The sequence below is a fragment of the Oreochromis aureus genome, linkage group 14 (genome assembly GCF_013358895.1).
Source record: "Oreochromis aureus strain Israel breed Guangdong linkage group 14, ZZ_aureus, whole genome shotgun sequence".
In the NCBI taxonomy this organism is placed as follows: domain Eukaryota; kingdom Metazoa; phylum Chordata; class Actinopteri; order Cichliformes; family Cichlidae; genus Oreochromis; species Oreochromis aureus.
In genome coordinates this window covers 12,040,830-12,062,398 of record NC_052955.1, presented here as the reverse complement: position 1 = coordinate 12,062,398, position 21,569 = coordinate 12,040,830, and the positions used below count along the sequence as shown (strand labels likewise).

At 41.9% G+C, this 21,569-nt stretch overlaps 1 protein-coding gene, 1 long non-coding RNA gene and 1 pseudogene across 2 annotated transcripts; 1 reads left to right on the top strand and 2 right to left on the bottom strand.

Annotated features, from left to right (window-relative positions):
- The first annotated feature begins 1,941 nt into the window (after positions 1-1,941).
- LOC116316384 (glutathione S-transferase omega-1-like) lies at positions 1,942-4,227 on the top strand. Its single transcript, XM_039622912.1, has 6 exons — positions 1,942-2,065; positions 2,715-2,823; positions 2,923-3,145; positions 3,230-3,331; positions 3,534-3,640; positions 3,922-4,227. Exons 1-6 carry the CDS (start codon positions 2,038-2,040, stop codon positions 4,070-4,072), a joined length of 720 nt encoding a protein of 239 aa, XP_039478846.1. The 5' UTR covers positions 1,942-2,037; the 3' UTR covers positions 4,073-4,227.
- A 155-nt stretch (positions 4,228-4,382) lies between these two features.
- LOC120443678 lies at positions 4,383-5,739 on the bottom strand. The gene is made up of 4 exons (XR_005615588.1): positions 5,649-5,739; positions 5,373-5,415; positions 5,226-5,286; positions 4,383-4,543 (listed from the first exon to the last, which is right to left on the bottom strand). It is a non-coding gene; the product is annotated as an uncharacterized LOC120443678 (long non-coding RNA).
- A 7,373-nt stretch (positions 5,740-13,112) lies between these two features.
- LOC116316374 lies at positions 13,113-16,550 on the bottom strand (annotated as a pseudogene).
- Between the last annotated feature and the right edge of the window lie 5,019 nt (positions 16,551-21,569).

Sequence of the window (21,569 nt, the reverse complement as noted above, 5' to 3'; positions counted from 1 at the left end):
CTTTGAAAAGGTGAAGAGCCTGAGGCCAGTGACACTCCAGTTCTACTCTAAGTACATCCTTACGGTGGCTCACAGGACAAGGCGACATTCCTGTCCTGCCAGAAGAGAAGAGAAACTTCAGAGTCTTCATGAAGTTCAACCACACCTGTCATATGGAATATGACAGGGGTCTCAAACTCCATTCCTCAAAGGCCGGTGTCATGCAACTTTTCCATGCCCTCGAGGACTGGAGTTTGAGACCCCTGCTGTATGGTGTTCATGCAGTTTTCTACCCCACAGTTACAGCATGTCTGACTGCCTGTTCAGCATATGCAAAATATGAGTTTAAGCATGTGATGACAAAGGCCTTCCATTATGGTGTTTGTCATCACATGTCACAGACATCTGGATGATCATTTGGAATAAACAAAAACTTGTTACTTCATCTTTTATCTTTATTATTATTATTATTGTTCTTATTTTACATTTTTCAAGTTAGGCATTGGGTTTATTTGTAGTAGTCCTTTCCAGCTTCTCTCCCTCTTCCATATTACTGTGTCAGCTTGTCAGCATCTATTTGGGGTTGGGAGTGGAACAGGAAGTAAGGAACAGAAAGTGCCATTTAAACCAGGAGAGGTTCTTATATTTCAGAAGAAGGATTAATTCAAAAGAAATGACCTCAATGCCATATTTTATTTAGGAACCCTAGAGAGCACTTTGCAAAATAACACATTCTTATAATTTCACCCTCAGATGAGCCAGGCTACGACTGTCAGGGAAGGTGATGTAGGTACAGAGCATGTGAGAGTGGTTAAGTTAATGTCTCTTGTCTAGATGAAGGCACAGGAGGGATCAATGGCACGGCGTGAGATTCAGTATCTTCAGTCTTCAGTGGACACTCCATTTCTGGCACAAAACACCTGTAAAAGATGGTCAATTTAGGAGGTGACCCGACAACTTCAGCCTGTCAAACATAGCAATGGAGCAGTATGTTTAAAAAAAAAAAAAAATCTAATTAAGCATGCACTCAGTACCCTAAGAATTATTATGGTAGTTAAACACAGTGATAGTTGTATATCATATTATATTACTTCAAACAGAGGTGATCCAGTAAAGCTGCACTAATGAATTAGACGAACTATTCACTTTAGCTAAAGTTATTAAGTTAGCTAAAGAGTTGGGATGCTGTGTAAGACATAAATAAAGCTCAAATACAAAGGTTTGGACACCGTTTTGCATGTTTCCTTACTGTAGGGGTCTCTGCAAGCATACAGGGCTCTGACAGGGTACAAGATGACAACTTTGGAATTCTACTAGAAACAGTCGATCATATTTGTTTGTCAAAGCTGAATTCAGGGCAAACTACGCTAAATTAGCGCTTTTAGCTAGCAGCTACAATAAGCATAAAGGTTACTGTACGGCTATCAATTGTTAACATGACGCTTGTTCTTATACATGTAATACATTTATTACCAACCTGAGAGTTTATCCGCTGGTCATTCGACGTGACGAATGACTTCTGAAGTCTTAATTCAGCTCAAGACGCTGTAGATTCCGTCAGTAACGCTATCAGTCTGTAGTTCTATTAATCTGCGCTTGAACCGGAACCGGATGTAAGTCCCAAAAAACTGAATTTTGGAACTGAAATTGAATTGTAGAACTGAAACTGAATGGTGAGAAGTGAATCTGAAATTATTCGAGAGCTGAATTTTTAAAGGATAAAATGCAGTTTCAAAGCAAATCAATTCATTTTCAAACCATAAATTCAATTTCAAATTAGACTAATTCAAATTCAGTTTTCAAAAGCTTTCATTCAAGTTACAATTCAGATTCAATCCGAGTAATTCAAATTCAAATTTAACTTATTCAAATTCAGTTTCTGATGGCACAGATTTCTGCCCATAGGGTCCTCTTTCTAAGAACAACACAGACTTCTCATACACGCCCGTCGCGGTGTATAAATTCAGAACTTCAGCCGCACTATTCACTCCTGAAAATCTGAGCTCAGTCTTCACAGCCCGTCTTCTTTTTGTCTCATTCATTACTTCAGGTGCCAACATGTCTGCTGAAAAGTGTCTCGCTAAAGGTAAGACTTTAAGATATTACTGCGTTAAGTGAAGCCTCTGAAGTGCAGTCAGCTCTGTTCCGTTCCCTGTCCTGTTCAATGACCCGTTCTGCTGCCTGAGCTCTGTCATGTTCCCTTACCTGGCTTGTGGTGAGGGTATAGTTGCAGTTTTACAAAGCCATGCATTTTAATTAGGTCAATATTGACATTATTTGTGACGACTAAAAGCAGACGACTGAAAACAACTTTAAAAAAAAGTCTAAACTAACAGTGACACACTGTGGCTTCTCTAAAAACGAACAAGGTGCTCTTTTTCACATTTTTATACACAGCTCGTTTCCAAAAATCTTGGGATGTTGTATAAAATTAAAATAGGAATGTAATGTAAGGATTTAAAATCCTTATATTTAACTATAAACATGGCGCCCACCTGCTAATAACAAATATGAAATTCAATTTGCCCTCGTGGAAGCTGACAACTATAAAATTCCTTTAATTTATTGTGTGAATTTTGTGCTTTCTTAATGATTCCTATATTCTATGGGAAGCACAATTAATACATTAAAACAATTCAGCATTTTAAAATGTTGCATTAATGGCCTGAAAACACGAGTTAACTTTTTCTCCAAGCTGCTTTTTCTGATGGATGAAGGTTTTTTGTTTCCCTCAGGTAGCGCTGCACCTGGCCCAGTCCCTAAAGGGTACATCAGAGTTTACAGCATGAGGTTCTGCCCTTTTGCCCAGAGGGCCAGATTAGTGCTGAAAGCCAAAGGAATCAAGTAAGGCTACTTTTATTCTGCTTTGCTTTACACATGGAAAGTCATGACAATCTTAACCTTTACTTAAACACGCATGTGCAACCTGTTTTTGTGTTTCAGGCATGAAATCATAAATGTCCATCTGGCAGACAAGCCAGAGTGGTACCTTAAAAAGAATCCATTTGGGATTGTCCCGACACTGGAGACACCTGCTGGTGAGGTGATATATGAGTCACCGATCACCTGTGAATACTTGGATGAAGTTTACCCTGAAAAGCAGCTGCTTCCTTCTTCTCCTTTTGCTAAAGCTCAGCAAAGAATGATGTTGGAGTATTTTTCCAAAGTAGGTCACATGAAAACTTGCACATAAATCTTTACATTTTGTTTTTTTAATTACCAATTAATCAGTTTAATGTCACTGTTTTAGATGATAGGATACTTTTACAGGATCCTATCAGGGAGAAAGAATGGTCAGGATGTCTCAGGACTGGAAGCTGAACTGAAAGAAAAGCTTTCCAAATTGAATGAGGTAGGTGGCACAATTGAGGCTTCTAGTTTCTTTACACACAAACATATAATTTGAAAGACTGTGTGTAAATGAATGTGCTTGCAACTTTGTTTGCCAATCATAATCACTAATCAAAGGATTATTAAGATTATCTTTAATGACTTTACCTGGTTATTTTAGAGTATTAAATGCAACTCTAATGAATGTAATATTCAATTTCTAGGACCTTGTTAACAAGAAGACCAAGTTTTTTGGTGGTGATTCCATAACAATGATTGACTACATGATGTGGCCGTGGTTTGAGAGACTGGAGGTCTTTGAGCTGCAACAGTAGGTTTTCCAGATCTTGTTGTTCCATAAAGGTTTACCTCTTCCATGTGGACTTATTTTTCTTCCTTTCAAATGAAGAAATAACAGTGTCCAATGTGCAAAACTGTAACACAACTAAAGTAACAGTTTAATATCTAAATTGAGCTTTTCTTCCTTTGTAGCATCTAAACTAGCACTGAATATCTTTTATTTCCTGTCTGCTGGATGTTTTGCAAACAAATGTGTGTTCACATGCTATAATTTACTGTTATTTTATTGACTTCATACCCTTTGTCTCCTAGCTGTCTGGATGGCACACCTGAGCTGAAGATGTGGACAGAGCGCATGCTGGAAGATCCAGCTGTCAAAGCCACCATACACAGCATAGACGCCCACAAGGCCTTCTTCAAGTCCTACGTTGAAGGAAAACCAGACTATGACTATGGCCTGTAGAAGTTTGTGCTGATATCACTGAACAAAAATATAGCTGTCTTTATATATTACTGTGTCAAACAAATCAGGTCTGTTTTCAAAATTCTGATGTGACATGTGTAAAGAGTTGAAGAGTCTAAAAAGTGAATGTGAGTGATTTTCAAATAAAAATTGTCCATGAAATGACTGGCCTCATTCTGAGTTTCCTATTTGTGCTCAAAGATGTATAAAAACAGTTAAATAAGGAGTGATCATTAAAAGGAATTGAATATGATTTATTGATTTACATAATTCAATTAATCTATTTGGCAATTAGACACTGATGGCCCATCACAGAAGAAGAGCAGAACAGCATCCCGGTGCTGCTAGGGATTAGGCCAGGATCTCCCAGAGTTTAGATGCTGGTGGGGGAGATAAAGGTGGAGACCTGAATGGAGCTTGAGAAACATGGGAGAGGTGAAGATAAGGAGGAAGTGGGTTGCACAAAGGAGTCTGTAAAGGAGAATGACAGATGAGCAGTGAGATTTAAAGTACGTGAAGGGGAGGCTGATATTATGTTTCCCTTCAAGCCACATAATGTTGTTTGATTTAATAAACTGAAACTCCACCAAAGATTTGACATCACCATAGCAAAAATATCACAAGCAAAATGCAGAAAAGAGGCTCTAGTTAGCCAAAAAGGATATGTGCACCATTACAATCCTTAACAGCTGCCATCAGATCTGCAACAGTAACAATGTAACATAAAACATTGTTATACAAAGCAGACAGTGCACTGTTTTGTTAAAGATTGCTCAATAACATTTAATATTTCTTATATACTGCTGCTTTTGCATATGTTTGTTTTTGCTGTGGCTGAAGCAGATTTTCAGTCTTTTCTGTCTCTCTGTCTCTCTTCTTCTCTATTTTTTCTCTCCCTCTCCTTTTGTTAACTCTCTTCCCGACCTCTCTTTCCTTCTTCTTTCTCTTCCCTGTCCCCCGACTGTAATAACTCCACCTGGGAAAATAAATCTGTTGGGCATTTTTCTTGGCCTTCAGACAATAACTCTGACTGCTACACTGCCGAATAGAACAGGCAAAAAAGAAAATAAAGATTTTTTTTTTTTTAAGTGTGAAGGAGCAAAAGTGATTAAGTCCCCATAAGAAAGCATGAAAATAAGAGAAAATCACAGACCTGGACATAAGGAGGGGCACTGAGCACACACGTGGCAGCAAATATCACTTGCTTTCAGAGGCTGTTAGAGAAGTGAAAAGTGCCCAATTCATTTTTATCTGGAAAATCACATTAACAGTATCTAAAATTCATAAATAATAATTTTACCATATATGCAGCATGTACAGCAGCTGCTTTTTCAGGTTCATCACTGTGGAGCCAAGATACAAATTCAGTGTCCACTACGCTTTACTACACTTTGGTATTTTAACACACTCATTTCCCAACTGGTAAATAAAGTATATCTCATTTAATCTTATCTTGTCCTAAAACCTGCATAGAAGTGATCATTGCATAATATCCTGCTGGGAAACCATCCCTGTGAATGCTTCTATAACACATATCATATACAAAAGCCAAACCAAAATAACTCTGAGCTCTTACATCCATCATGTTCTTCCAGCCGCTGGTTTTGCCATTTAGAGCAATTGGGTGAGCCAAGCCAGCATTGTTGATGCAGACATCCACAACTTTGTGCTGCTCCTTGATTGCTGCGAACATGGCCAGAATCTCCTCCTCTTTGCTTAAGTCACACTTGAATGGGACCAAAACACCAGGATGGCCGGCGCTCTGACACTCTGCTGCCAGTTTCTGAAAAAGAAAACAATGCGCTGTAAAAAAAAAAAAAAAAAAAAAAAATCATGCAAAAATGCACACACACTCGCGATATAGTGAGGGACCACTGTATACAGAATGTATATATATATATATATATATATATATATATATATATATATATATATATATATATATATAACACCCAGCACGCCCCTGCGGGCGGTTTATCCTTCAAGCTCGGGTCCTCTACCAGAGGCCTGGGAGCTTGAGGGTCCCTCTTGCAGTATCTTAGCTGTTCCCAGGACTGCGCTCTTCTGGACAGAGATCTCCGATGTTGTTCCCGGGATCTGCTGGAGCCACTCGCCTAGCTTGGGAGTCACCGCACCCAGTGCTCCGATTACCACGGGGACCACCGTTACCTTCACCCTCCACATCCTCTCGAGCTCTTCTCTGAGCCTTTGGTATTTCTCCAGCTTCTCGTGTTCCTTCTTCCTGATATTACTGTCATTCGAACCGCTACATCGATCACTACAGCCGTCTTCTTCTGTTTGTCTACCACCACTATGTCCGGTTGGTTAGCCACCACCATTTTGTCCGTCTGCATCTGGAAGTCCCACAGGATCTTAGCTCGGTCATTCTCCATCACCCTTGGGGCATCTCCCATTTTGACCTCGGGACTTCCAGGTTATACTGCACAGATGTTCCTGTACACTATGCCGGCCACTTGGTTATGGCGCCCATGTATGCCTTGCCTGCTAGCATCTTGCACCCTGCTGTTATGTGCTGGATTGTCTCTGGGGCATCTTTACACAGCCTGCACCTGGGGTCTTGCCTGGTGTGATAGACCCCAGCCTCTATGGATCTTGTACTCAGAGCTTGTTCTTGTGCTGCCATGATTAGTGCCTCTGTGCTGTCTTTCAGTCCAGCTTTGTCCAGCCACTGGTAGGATTTCTGGATATCAGCCACCTCCTCTATCTGCCGGTGGTACATACCGTGCAGGGGCCTGTCCTTCCATGATGGTTCCTCGCCTTCCTCCTCTTTCTTGGGTTTCTGCTGCCTGAGGTATTCACTGAGCACGCTGTCAGTTGGGGCCATCTTCGTGATGTATTCGTGGATGTTTCTTGTCTCATCCTGGACTGTGGTGCTGACACTCACCAGTCCCCGGCCCCTTCCTTCCGCTTAGCGTACAACCTCAGGGTGCTGGACTTGGGGTGAAACCCTCCATGCATGGTCAGGAGCTTTCTTGTCTTTATGTCAGTGGCTTCTATCTCCTCCTTTGGCCAGCCTATTACCCCAGCAGGGTACCTGATCACGGGCAGGGCGTGGGTGTTGATGGCCCGGATCTTGTTCTTACCGTTCAGCTGACTCCTTAGGACTTGCCTGACCCTCTGCAGGTACTTGGTGGTTGCAGCTTTCCTAGCGGCCTCTTCATGGTTCCCATTCGCCTGTGGGATCCCCAGGTACTTGTAACTGTCCTCTATGTCTGCAATGTTGCCTTCTGGTAGTTCAATCCCTCAGTTCTGACTACCTTCCCTCTCTTTGTTACCATCCGACTACACTTCTCCAGCCCGAATGACATTCCAATGTCATTGCTGTATATCCTGGTAGTGTGTATCAGTGAATCGATGTCTCGTTCACTCTTGGCATACAGCTTGATGTCATCCATGTACAGGAGGTGGCTGACAACCGCTCCGTTTAAGTAGTCGGTATCCGTAGCCAGTCTTGTTAATGATCTCACTGAGGGGTTCAGGCCTATGCAGAACAGCAGTGGGGACAGAGCATCTCCTTGGTAGATCCCGCACTTGATGGTGACTTGTGCTATGGGCTTGGGTTGGCCTCTAGTGTTGTACGCCACATCCCCATTGAGTTCCTGATGAAGGCTCTTAGGGTCCTGTTGATCTTGTACAATTCTAGGCATTCCAGTATCCAGCTGTGGGGCATTGAGTCATAGGCCTTCTTGTAATCAATCCAGGCTGTGCACAGGTTGGTCAGTCTGGTCTTGCAGTCTCGGCTGACTGTTCTGTCTACCAGTAGCTGGTGTTTTGCGCCTCTGGTATTCTTGCCAATCCCCTTCTGTGCCCCGCTCATGTATTGACCCATGTGCCTGTTCATCTTAGCCGATATGATGCCTGACAGGAGCTTCCATGTAGTACTGAGGCAGGTTATTGGTCGGTAGTTGGATGGGACCGGTCCCTTCTTGGGGTCCTTGGGGATCAGGACCGTCCGACCTTCGGTTAGCCATTCCGGTGTCTCTCGTTAACTAGCAGCTGGTTCATTTGTGCTGCCAGACGCTCGTGGAGTGCAGTCAGCTTCTTCAGCCAGTAGGCGTGAACCATGTCGGGCCCTGGTGCTGTCCAACTCTTCATACTGGAGACCCTTTCTTGGATATCTGCCACTGTGATGGTTACTGGACCCTGTTCAGGAGGTCGCTATGGTTTGCCCTCAGATCCACTAGCCACTGAGCATTGCCGTTATGGGTTGCGTCCTTCTCCCATATGCTCTTCCAGTATTGTCTCCAGCCTTGGTGGTGCTGTTCTGTTATTGTTCCCTTGCCACTGAGAGTACACCTTTGCTGGTTCTGTGGAGAACAGCTGGTTTATTCTCCTGCCTTCTATCTCTCTGGTGTACCTCCTCAAGCGGCTGGCCAAGGCTGTGAGTCTTTGGCAGTTTCAAGGCCTCAGGTATGGACAGCTTGCTGTATTTCTTATGCACCTTCTTTGTCACGCCTTTCTGCAACTCCGTTAGTTGGCTAACCTCCCTCCGTGCTACTTTGATCTTGCCCTCTAGCCTCCTTCTCCATGGAGGGTACTGCCCCTTGTGGCTGTTCAACTTGTAGCCAAGCATCTCACTGATCACTGCTGCCGTAGTGTAGATCAGCTTGTTAGTGTCGGTAATCGTGGTTGTAGGTATCATCCGTAGTGCTGCATTAACATCATCTAGCAGACCTTCTGAGGGTACTTCACGTAATCTTGGTAACCGGCTAGGGGGGTCCAGGTTTCAAGCTTGGCCATGATCCTATCTTTCAGGTCAGTTCCTCTCGCACTCAACGATCCTTCTCCTATCGCACTTGGGGCTATGTACCCAATCTCAGGTGGGGTGATGATATCTCCCCCTGACCTGGCGTCCCTGACTCCTCCTTGCCGTAGCATTTATGTTGTACCTCGTCAATCTCTAGCTGTGAGAGCAGTCCCTTCTTTCGAATGTTGGAACACTGAGCTACTAGTTGTTTCGCCCGTCATTGTGGATGTTGGGTATCGAAGAATCCATAGGTCCCTCATCCTATTCATGTAACCCCTTCCGCCAGGGTTACTTGCGTAGTAGCATTCCAACAATGCCCTGTTTTTCGCCTCTTGCCCACCGATGCCTTCTTGTTCCAGTAGCCCACTTGTCGTCCAGGGTGCCCTGGTTCCTCAACACCTGACGCGGACCTTGTTGATCCGGGCGACGTCCGAGCCGGCATGCCTTCATATTTATCTGTCTCGCTCATGTCTGCGGTAGGCTCACTTAGCATAGGGGGTCTAGCCTTAGGACCCTTACTGGATACAGACGCCCCAGGCAGGAATCGAACTTGCGATCTTCTGCTCCAAAGGCGTGTAGTCTAACCACTACGCTATCCAGCTATTGTCAGTAGCATAAACTCAGCCATTTACAACATCTCGAAACACCTTGCTACCATCCTTGCACCTCTCGTGGGGAACACCTCACACCACATCAAGAACTCCACCGACTTCACCGACAAGGTCCAGAAACTTACCCTGGATCCAGATGAAACCATGGTGTCCTTTGATATAGTCTCCCTCTTCACTTGCATACCCACCACGGAGGCAGTGGAGACTGTCAGAAAACGACTACAAGAAGACAGCTCCTTGGAAGACAGGACCAACTTCACACCCGATCAGATTTGCACACTGTTAGACCTCTGCCTCACCACTACATATTTCAAATACAACGAGGGTTTCTACAGACAAAAACATGGCTGCGCCATGGGCTCCCCCGTGTCACCTATTGTAGCCAACCTTTACATGGAGGAAGTGGAAAGGAAGGCTCTTGGCTCATTCAAAGGAAGAGTACCCAGCCACTGGTACAGATATGTAGACGACACCTGGATCAAAATCAAGACACAAGAAGTGGAATCTTTCACTGCGCACATTAACGCTGTGGATAAAAACATCAAGTTCACCAGGGAAGACACAAAGGATAACTGCTTGCCTTTCCTGGACTGCGCCGTGCACATTGAAGAGAATGGCAACCTCAACATTGAAGTTTACCGGAAGCCCACACACACGGACCAGTACCTCCTCTTTGACTCCCATCACCCTCTGGAACACAAACTTGGAGTAATTAGGACCCTACACCACCAGGCAGAACATGTTCCCTCTAAGCCTTAAGGGAAAAAGAAGGAACACACAAATGTAAAGGAAGCACTCAAAACATGCGGTTATCCTAACTGGGCGTTTATAAAGTCAGCAAAGATGCACAGAAAAGAAGATCAGACACCAGCGAGGGAGGATAAGAAAGACAGATGCAACAACATTGTCATCCCCTATGTAGCCGGTGTATCAGAGAAACTCAGGAGAGTTTTCTCCAAACACGACATCCCAGTGTACTTCAGACCCAGCAACACACTCAGACAGAAACTGGTTCACCCGAAAGACAAAACTCCAAAACACAAACTTAACAATGTGGTGTATGCTGTACAGTGCAGGGAGGAATGCCCAGACCTCTACATCGGAGAGACCAAACAGCCACTTCACAAGCGCATGGCACAACATAGAAGAGCCACCTCCACGGGACAAGACTCAGCAGTCCATCTGCATCTAAAAGACAAAGGACACTCTTTCAAGGATGCCAACGTTCACATTTTGGACAGAGAGGACAGATGGTTTGAAAGAGGAGTGAAAGAAGCCATTTACGTCCAATGTGAGCGACCATCTTTGAACAGAGGCGGTGGTTTACGACACCAACTGTCTGCCATCTATAATCCAGTTTTGAGATCCCTTCCCAGACGCCTTAACGCCCACTCACATCCTGGGCCATCTGACCTCAGGAAATCGCATGATAGGGTGGGGCCAGGTTTCACAATGAGCTCACCCGAAACCCTGGCTGATTGGGACCCACACCCACTTTCACACCTTGGCGCATGTGATTAGGTAGAGGATCATCAGGGGGTCCTTTGTCCCTCTTTTGGGGGAAACTCCCACTGGGTTTAAATCTGGGACTCTCCACCATTGACCCTTAGAACTGAAGAAGCTTCTCGGATGAGAGGTGAAACGTCTTCAAGCAACTCAAAGAAGTCCAGACGCTTTTCTTTCCAAGCTCCTTAGACTACGATGACCTGGATGACTGAGAACCTTCACAGACATATTAGTGTTTAATCACCTGTGTAAGAGCAAGTGTGTACTATTATTATGCTTGCACTGAGAGATTGCATGAAATACATGTAAAACATAGATATTGTTGATGTTTGTTAAAATTTGGATAAGAGATGGATTGTGGAAGGTGAACCGAGTACAGTGTGTCTTCACTGCTCCGTAACTGTACTTGTATTTCCAGGAATTTTATCTTTGTTATTGTGGCACCGCCCCTGGGGCCCATAACATGTTATAATTCCATAGTCCACTGTATAATCTTTTCCACGTCTTTCAGATACCTACACGCGTTCCAGTAAGGAATCTTACAAACACCAAATTCAATTAAATTTTATTTATACGGTGCCAAATCACAACAACATTTGCCTCAAGTTGCTTTATATTGTAAGGTAGGTCCTATGGTAATACATACAAAGAAAAACCCAACATATGATCCCGTATGAGCAAGCACTTTGGCAACAGTGGGAAGAAAAAATTCCCACTTGAAAATTCCCATAAAATGTCTCTGAGCACTTATTTTGACATAAGATTTAAATTAACTTCTATTTCCTTACTCACAGGGATAAACACTGCATGTATACAATCACTTCTCAAATGTAATTAAAAAAAAGAAACACTTGAAAAGTTTGTTGGCTTTTCTCCCCAAAAGTTAAACATGACATCAGTTACTAACATATCATTGTATGTATATTACAATCTAAAGTGAAACCAAAGGAATGTAGATTTTAGTGTTTGGCTGAAACAAAACATATGAATAGTATATACTTTACTCATCTTACTTTATGATTAGAAATGAAGAAATGAGCATTACAGCCGGCAATTTAGTTGAAATTAACACAGTCATAATCTGTTACATGATAACTAAGTCTGAAGGAAGAGACAGTTTTACTAATCTGTATATAACCAAACACATAGGATCGAAAATATATTTTATTTTTGAATATCCAATTTGTTGGAATTATTCCTGTGCAATGGTTTATTCATATTCTTAGGGATTTACATGCAGTTAGTGAAAATTTGTGATACAAACATCACAACATTGTTTCATGACCTCGTATTTAGTGAAAAGTAATATTAGCGAGAACATTATTTGAGTCATGAGGTGCAACATCAGAGACTTAACAAACAGAATGATAGTAAAATCCTCACAGGCTGGTTTGAAGTTAAGTATTACAGCATCTAGGTCAGGGGGCTCAAACTCGCGGCCCGGGGGCCACTTGCGCCCCAAATCACCCCTACTTGCCGCCCATATGATGACGTGAAGAAATATAATGCAATTTGGCCCTTTGGCATTTTAATTTAGTTAAATATGAACAAAATTATAGCAGAAGTGCTGCCACATGTCTGGCCAGAAAGAGAGTAGCAATTTGTTTATTTGGTAGTTCAATGAAAGGCTTCAGTTAGTTAAGAATGAGGAAAAAAAAAGTTTTGTCTTGTTGTACAATATTTTAATTTAAAAAACCGAAGATTGTAAATATTTGTGGTTGTTTCTTGTTTGTTTGTTTTGTTTTTGTACTTCTTGAACACTAAAGTGGCCCTCCAATGAGATGACAGTGCCAGCAGTGGACCACAGCTCATTTAAGCTTGAGACCCCCGCTCTAGGTTGTATTGTGAGATGTGTTGAGGGATCCTGACCAAGAGTCCATATGTGACGAGTAAGGAGTGCAAACATGTTGGATGTGCAGGTCACATGTGTACAGCAGGTCAGAACCGATCAGGGAAGCCATATAAGAAGTTTAAAGAGGAAAAGTATTAGTAGAGGAAAAACAGAAAGAAATACCTGTATGTAAAACTGCAATATATTCTGCTTTGGTTTGAAAGCAAAGGAAAATCATTTATCTAATAGCAACAGTTTATTGTTAATTTTGATGTGTTCATTTTCGAGTGCGAATCTGAATTAAACAAAAACATACTCGAGTCCTTCTTCATTGGCATTAGAACAATTTATTTTGTTTTATTTAGTTTTCACAGTCATTTTAAAAGCTGATGAAAAAAAACAAGTTTGTCTTGACTTTTTATAATTTTAAGATCAAATATGACTGGGCCCTGCAGTGAATGGTGGATTTAATTTTTTCTTCTTAGTAGAAAAAGGATAAAAGTAGAGAGCAGTGTCAAGCAGTCAGGAGCGTCACACCACTATGTTGTGAAGGCTGGATTGGGTGCCTGCAGTGGGGCTGACAGGGTAGCAAACTCTGTGACACCAGCTACACACCTTCAAAGTTAATGTCTCCAACCTGAAAGGAAAGTTATAGGGATATTATCTTATGGTGAGTAACCTGGTGGTATTTAGCATATTGGAGACCTAAACTCAAACTCAATAAGTCAAAATTCAAAAAAGGTAAAAATAAGAGAAACCACAAACCTGAACATGAGGGGGGCACTGAGGATGTATGTGACAACACTGGCAATGTCTTTTGCTGTCAAAGGCTGTCAGAGAAGTGAAAAACGCTGAGTAACTTTGATCAGAGTAATCATATCAATAATCTGTGACCTATCAGATTGATAATTATACCGTAAATGCACTGTACACAGCAGCTGCTTTATCAGGTTCATCGCTGTGGAGCCGTGATGCAAATTCTGTGTCCACTAAACCAGGAGAGATGCTCTGTAAAAACAAGAAAAGAATATGGATTGTGAGGCAACTTCAGAAATGCACCTGATATTGGTTTTAAAAGCACGTTTGGAGCTTATTAGTTTTTCAAAACCTTACCGTAGCTCTGATATGTGTGTTTTCTGCACTCAGCTCCTGCCTCAGGCCCTCAGTCAGAGCGGTTACAGCAAACTTGGTCGCCATGTAGAAATGTAAATCGAAAGGGATAGACCTGATGTCCACCCACACTACAACAGAAGAAAGTTCAAGTAGGAAGGACAGCATTTACAGTGCCAACATATTCTGATCTGATCTCAGACCTTAGTACAAGAAAAAAATTTTAATAATGTATTGCAATTTATCCTTTTGAAGACATACTTAATGGACTGTAGCAAGAACATCAGTATAAGCTCTACGATTGCAGCATTTAATATATAATAAATGATCAATTAATTTCTCAAAGGTACAGTCACTATTTTTTTAGGTTATTTAATGAAAAAAAGGATAATGTGTGAAATATCCACGGAATAATCTTAATTACATCTTCCAACTAACTGATGCGTTCTCATAAACTTATAGCTAAGGCATTAAAAATACACAAGCATGGATGTGTGGTTTGGGGTAGCCGCCATGTTCCCCCATCATATTTGAATACAGTGGCTGGGAAGGACATCGCCCTTCCAACTAATCATGTTTTATGTATGTAGCTAGAGACCGACCACATGCGTTGCACACAAAAGGCAGAGGAGAAGTCCTAGGCATTCCCATACAGTGGAGGGACATTTAAATTCGTGCCTGTACCTTTAGACTCAAGATAAACTCAAAAGAATCAAAGGATCACACCTGTGTTTTATCCTCAGATGATAGCTCCCCATTTCCAAAGAAACAAAAATAGACAGCGCCAGTGGCATCTTAATAAAATGTCACCCTCTTCCTTCTCACTTCAAACCTCATCTACTGAACTGAAGTCTGGGCTTATATATATGAAACTGTGCATAAACATGCCTATTTATTCCAGATATTGTTGCAATTGCTTATTGTTAGCAGACATGTGACCCCCCCTTTTCTCTACACAGCACTCAGTTGACTCTAATCTAGACATGGTAGTGATGTGGTTTAAAAAGTGTTTATATTTTCTGCTTTAACACGAATGCAAATTATATTTAATTCCATGTATGTCTATCTGTTCTTTTCCTGTTAACTACATGTCTACTGTGAAATAAGGTGCAGTTTTACCAAAAAATGCTCATAATCGCAATCTCGGTCTGCATCCGATCATGATTATATTCAAAGATATTTGAATCATGTTCAACTCATCAGACTTCACAAGCATGGCCATCGTTGATCATCAGAAAATAAAACGGCACCTGTTTATGTTTATGATGTGTCCATCATCCACATTTCTCTCTTTCATTGACTGATATGCTTCACGTGCACAGATACTCAGTGCAAGAACGTTCACCTGCAAGAAACCATGCAGAAAAACATGCAATGAAAAACATGTGAAACAAGCATCTTGCAAATATCACATTTACTCAGTGCTTCTTGTGCTCACTGGGAACCAAGTGTTTCTTTTCCCACTCAGGTGTAAGGTTTTACCTCTCTGAACTACTTTGTTTTGAGATGTTTTATTATATTAATGAGCTAAATTGATTTTAATGTTTAAGTGCTGTAACACACTAATTCCCCAACTTTCAGAGCTACATAAAATCGATCATTTTATTTCATTCAATATTCTGCAAAGAAAACATTTCAGTGAATGCTTGTCCACATACCATAAACCAAAATATTATTGGTCTAAACTAAGATCATGTTGTTTTCTGAAATATCTGAGCTCTTACATCCATCATGTTCTTCCAGCCGCTGGTTTTGCCATTTATCAACGGCTCTGCGTGAGCCAAGCCAGCGTTGTTGATGCACACGTCCACGCCTTTGTGCTGCTTTTTAATTGCTGCAAACATGGCCAGAATCTCCTCCTCTTTGGTCACGTCACACTTGAAAGGCACCAAAACACCAGGATGGTTGGCATTTTGACACTCTGCGGCGAGTTTCTGAAACCAAAAGGAAAAAAAGATAAATATAGTAAACTTCAGAACCAAGATTAAAATCAATTTTAACAGTCCATTTTGCATGCACCCACTGGAAAGATTTCAGATAACTATTAAATATTCCTGTCTTTCCCTAGTGTCTGTTTTTTTTTTTTTAATATGAACCAACTTTGAGTGCCTTATTTTCTAGTGAAAACTGTAGAGACAAGAAAAATTAGTGAAACTGAAATTCAGATGCTCATCATCAGTTCAGTTTTGTCGAGCCTTCTCTTTCTGGAATGGAGTAAGCTTTGTGCCACATTTATCAAAAGTGAACTTTTACACACAGTCTGTATTGTCGTGCTACAATTACTGACCTGTTGTAAAACAGGTTTAATTACAGTGAACTAAAATGACTTAAGTAAGCCCTACACAGCTGGAAGACCTTGTATGATAGTAACGTTAACATCAAAATGCACTTTGCACGTTGCAGAGAGTTTGGGTTTTCACTACAACCTGATGGTTAAAAATGATCTGCATATCACAAAACACTTCGCAGTGGAGGTATTTTATGTTAAGTTACTTTGCAGAAACTGAGTTTTCACTTCAGAGCAAACCTGTATTTTTCCGACATCCCTGGCGCAGGGATACCGAGCCGGACCAGCTCTACTGCTAGAGCCGCCCCAATCCCGACCGAGGATCCGGTCACCAGAGCCACTCTGCCCCGCCAGCGCTCCATCACAGCTCGGACTCAGGTGACCTGCTACACACAGAAAGAACCACAAGTATGAAGACAGGGACACTGAGTCTGCAGCAGAGAGACCCTTGAGCTCAAACTGTCCTTTACCTGTGAATCATCTGTATATATCTGTCAGAAACACTTTATAAGTCTTGGTGCCGCCTTCCAGCCAATGAATGGAAAGCTATATAAAACAAAAGTTCTTATCTCAAACTCCCATATCACATTTCTGTAAGCACGCCCTGCACAGTATCTCCTGCTTTAATCAGCACATTATAAGAGTGAGATGAGGCACTGAAAGAACCCTGAAATAATATCTATGCAACAGCACAGACGGTGGTAGAAGCGTAAGTTTTATTTTGGAGCATAGTCAACCTTTTTATTTCCTTTAATCAGATTTCACTGGTGATTCTATGCAGCTCCCATGACCAATAAAATGAAAGATAATTTAGAAACTGCTTCAAAATAATTGTCCAAATAAGTAGCCAGAAGTGTTGCAAGCATGGATGCCAGACACACACATACATACACTGTACACATACACTACACGCACTACATAAACTTGATACAGTGTTTATCGACCAATCATAAAGACTGAGAGGGTAAAGTGATTTCAGTTTTCCACAATAACTCAAGGTCTAGTGCCTGAACACTTCACAGGCTGCCAACATCTCTTCATCTTTGGTCTGTTTGTATCAGCATAACTGTCCCTTCACCTAGTACATAAAGGGGGAAAGGTTATAACTAATAAACAATAGGTGTGTTAGTCATTTCATCTGGTATTGCTTCCTGCAGCTGAGTTTGTAACTACACCGCTCTGTGATAAGATCTGGTAAGTTAATCTCATTTGGTGTTAATTAACAACAGGTGCACTAGAGCGGCAATGATAAAACAACCCCTGAATCATGGGGTTTCTGTTCATGGAAAACTTTCTGACTGTTTTTTCACTAGTTTTACATTTGCTGAGGTTCTGTGTCACTACTGGTAGCAGGAGGCTATACCTGGAAATACAGAGGTTGTATACAGACGTGGACAAATATGTTGGTACCCTTCAGTCAATGAAAGAAAAACTCATAATGGTCACAGAAATAACTTTAATCTGACAAAAGTAATAATAAATAAAAATTCTATAAATGTTAACCAATGAAAGTCAGACATTGCTTTTCAACCATGCTTCAAGGGAATTATTTAAAAAATAAATGCATGAAACAGGCCTGGACAAAAATGATGGTACCCCTAGAAAAGAATGAAAATACTGGGGGGTGTCCAAATTCATGGGCTGCATCCTCCTGAGGCCGCATTTGTAGACAGATTACGTCACAGCGACGCGTCGAAGGCTGTCCAAATTCGTAGACTCCTCCGATTGCAGCCGACAAATGCGTCCTCCTTTTCCCCGAATTTGAAGGATGGGTCGGGTGTGTCCTTCGTGGCCCACCATATCCCAGAATTCAGAACAGCCAAACTCCAGTTTTGTCATGGTCCGACAGCCCTTGCCTTGGCTGCCTGCCCATGCGTTATTGTGTGTATGTTGCTCCCTTCCTCTCTCTCCCACTCTCTCTCTCTCTCTCTCGCTCTCGTAACGGGATTGTTTACCTCCGAGCGGTGACGAGCATTCCCGAGAGTGTTCCCGCGCAGAGACTGACCGCACTTGTTGTTGATCGGAGCCGACCAGCTGTAACCAATTATCCGCCATTTCCCGGGCTGCCGTCTTAACAGGGCGATCGAGCGTCAGTCAGCGCTGGATCATTGTGTGAAGCACGGTAGAGCAGCGCCGACGGTTTTTGTGGCAGTTTATGTTGAGCTCAGGATTGTTTAGTTACTCTGCGTGTGTTTGTGTGTTTGCCACCAGGAGGGAAACGGAGAGAGAGATCACGGGAGCTGGACCACCTTTTGGGATTACTGTTTGGAAGGAGTCACTACGTGTGTTTTCACTTCATGGCCACGAGCACTGCTAGGAGGAGAAGGAGGAGACCACACCTGGGCACCCCATCACTATATATATTGAACTGTTGCACCTTTACCGCACTGTAAATAAATCCACTGTCTTCTCCCAAAGGAGTCCTGCATACGAGTCCTGTTTTCTACACCTACCCTGACAAGTTTCCAGCAATGGCGGCCTCTACTAAGTTTAAAAATTACTCTTATTAATTTTTCTGGGTCACAAAATAAACTTTTAACATATTTTCAGGCGAGAATGTGGGTGTGTAAACTTCAAATATCTGCTCGGTTTATCAAGATATCACATATTTGCAAAAGTGCTTCGACGTTTTTGGAGACGTCTGTTACCCACCAGCTCGATAGCTAGCCGGGAGCTCGAGGGTCACTAGAGCCGCCGAGACCGGCAAACTTCCGGCACATCATTTTCAGATCACCGCGGACTTTCGCTACTCAGGTTAAACGTAATATATAAGTCACTTAGATAACCTAAAAATGTTATTGTTTGGCGTTTTTCAGTGTTTTATTTATAAATCGGTTTGGCTGAGATTAAAGTTATTAGATTAGATTAGATAAAATAAAATAAAACTTTATTAATTCCTTGGGTGGGTTCCTCCTTGTTTTTCACACAGCTTAATAAACGTCAAACAGAAAACTGATTAAACAGAAGTGTGAGATGGTGGAGAATTTACGCCAGTGTCCTGTTATATTTTAGATAGCAAGGAGCAGACGGCCGAGTTTATTAAACTCCACTGAGACAGCGGTGATGCAAATCAGAAGGCTAGACCGTCCAATTTCACTGCCGTTTACTTCCGGCCAACCCAACCTTCTGAGGACCCGGCCCACGTAGACCGCGAAGGCCGAGTCCTTAGGAGGACGCAGCCCATGAATTTGGACACGACTAATGTGACCAAAGGGACATGTTAATCCAAGGTGTGTCCACTAATTAGCATCACAGATGTCTACAATCTTGTAATCAGTCAGCGGGCCTATATATAGGGCTCCAGGTAATCACTGTGTTGTTTGGTGACATGGTGTGTACCACACTCAACATGGACCAGAGGAAGCAAAGGAAAGAGTTGTCTCAGGAGATTAGAAAGAAAATCATAGACAAGCATGTTAAAGGTTAAGGCTAGAAGACCCTCTCCAAGCAGCTAGATGTTCCTGTGACTACAGTTGCACATATTATTCAGAAATTTAAGATCCATGGGACTGTAGCGAACCTCCCTGGACATGGCTGCAGGAGGAAAATTGATGACAAATCAAAGAGACGGATAATCCGAATGGTAACAAAAGAGCCCAGAAAGTTTTCTAAAGAGATTCAAGGTGAACTTCATGCTCAAGAAACATCAGTGTCAGATCACACCATCCGTCATTGTTTGAGCCAAAGTGGACTACATGGGAGACAACCAAGGAGGACACAATTGTTGAAAACAAATCATGAAAAAGTCAGACTGGAATATGCCAAACTTCATGTTGACATGCCACAAAGCTTCTGGGAGAATGTCCTACAGACAGATGAGACAAAAATGAAACTGTTTGCCAAAGCACATCAGCTCTATGTTCACAGACAGAAATGAAGCATATCTAGAAAAGAACACTGTCCCTACTGTGAAACATAGAGGACGCTCTGTTATGTTCTGGGGCTGCTTTGCTGCATCTGGCACACAGTGTATTGAATCCGTGCAGGGTACAATGAAATCTCAAGACTATCATGGCATTCTAGAGAGAAATGTGCTGGCCAGTTTCAGAAAGCTTGGTCTCAGTCGCAGGTCATGGGTCTTGCAACAGGACAATGACCCAAAACACACAGCTAAAACACCCAAGAATGGCTAAGAGGAAGACACTGGACTATTCTAAAGTGGCCTTCTATGAGCCCTGACCTGAATCCTATAATCATTTGATTGCAGTGATTGCCTCAAAAGGTTGTGCAACAAAATATTAAGTTGGGGTACCATCATTTTCGTCCAGGCCTTTTCCATGCATTTATTTTTTAAATAATTCCCCTGAAGCATGGTTGAAAAGCAATGTCTGACTTTCATTGGTTAACATTTATAGAATTTTTATTTATTATTACTTTTGTCAGATTAAAGTTATGTCTGTGACCATTATGATTTTTTCTTTCATTGACTGAAAGGTATCAACAATTTTGTCCACGTCTGTCGGTAGTCTAACTCCTCCAGGATGGTACATCCAAATGCACCAAAGTTTGCTGTGCAACCCGTGAATTATGGGGTTTCTGTTCAGGGAAACCTTTCTGACTGTTTTTTCACTAGTTTTACATTTGTTGAGGTTCTGTGTCACTACTGGTAGCAGGAGGTTATACCTGGACCATACAGAGGTTGTATAGGTAGTCCAACTCCTCCAGGATGGTACATCCAAATGCACCATTACCAGAAAAGTTGCTTTGCTCACAGCACAGTTTCAAGAGCATGAAGGAAATTCCAAAGGTTAGGCAGTTACTCTAGGAGACATGGACAACGCCGTAGGTCCTTAAAACATCAGCAGGACAAGTATCTGCTCCTTTGTGCAAGGAGGAACATAAAGAGCATTACCAAAGTCCCACCAAATGACCTACAGTTCCTGGAGGAATTGATACCACTGAATGAGCCCACATTCACCTGACATAAAACCAACAGAACACCTCGGGGACATTATATTTCTGTGCATGTGATGCCACCAGGTTGCACCTCAGGCTGTCCAGGAGCTCGGTGATGCAATGGTCCAGATCTGGGAGTGCCCCCAGGATACCTCCCAGTTACCCAGTTGATCCATGATTTCCACCCCGTTTAATAGTTTTTATTATATTTGCCAATTAGTATGAGCAGTGTCTGAGAGAAATGACACAGTTTTTCTGATATGTATTCAACCAAAGACAGAGGATGGAATTTCCTTGGCTATCTAGTTAGTTATAGTAATTTCTTCTGGCTGTTTTTATCAAAATCTTAGAGATTTATGTCTCTGCAGATATTTAAAAAACGTACTATACTTACTTTAATTACAGTATATTTAAGCAATTTTATTGATTTAAAAAAATCAGTTTCATATATTTTGCCTTAACCTTAAATATATTCTTTGTTTTTTCAT

What these genes read in the sequence shown, in the direction of transcription:
- LOC116316384 (XM_039622912.1), top strand. Translation starts at nt 2,038, where the DNA reads ATGTCTGCTGAAAAGTGTCTCGCTAAAG. An exon ending in TGAAAAGTGTCTCGCTAAAG is followed by an intron (nt 2,066 to 2,714) that starts GTAAGACTTTAA and finishes TGTTTCCCTCAG; the next exon opens with GTAGCGCTGCACCTGGCCCA. An exon ending in CTGAAAGCCAAAGGAATCAA is followed by an intron (nt 2,824 to 2,922) that starts GTAAGGCTACTT and finishes TTTGTGTTTCAG; the next exon opens with GCATGAAATCATAAATGTCC.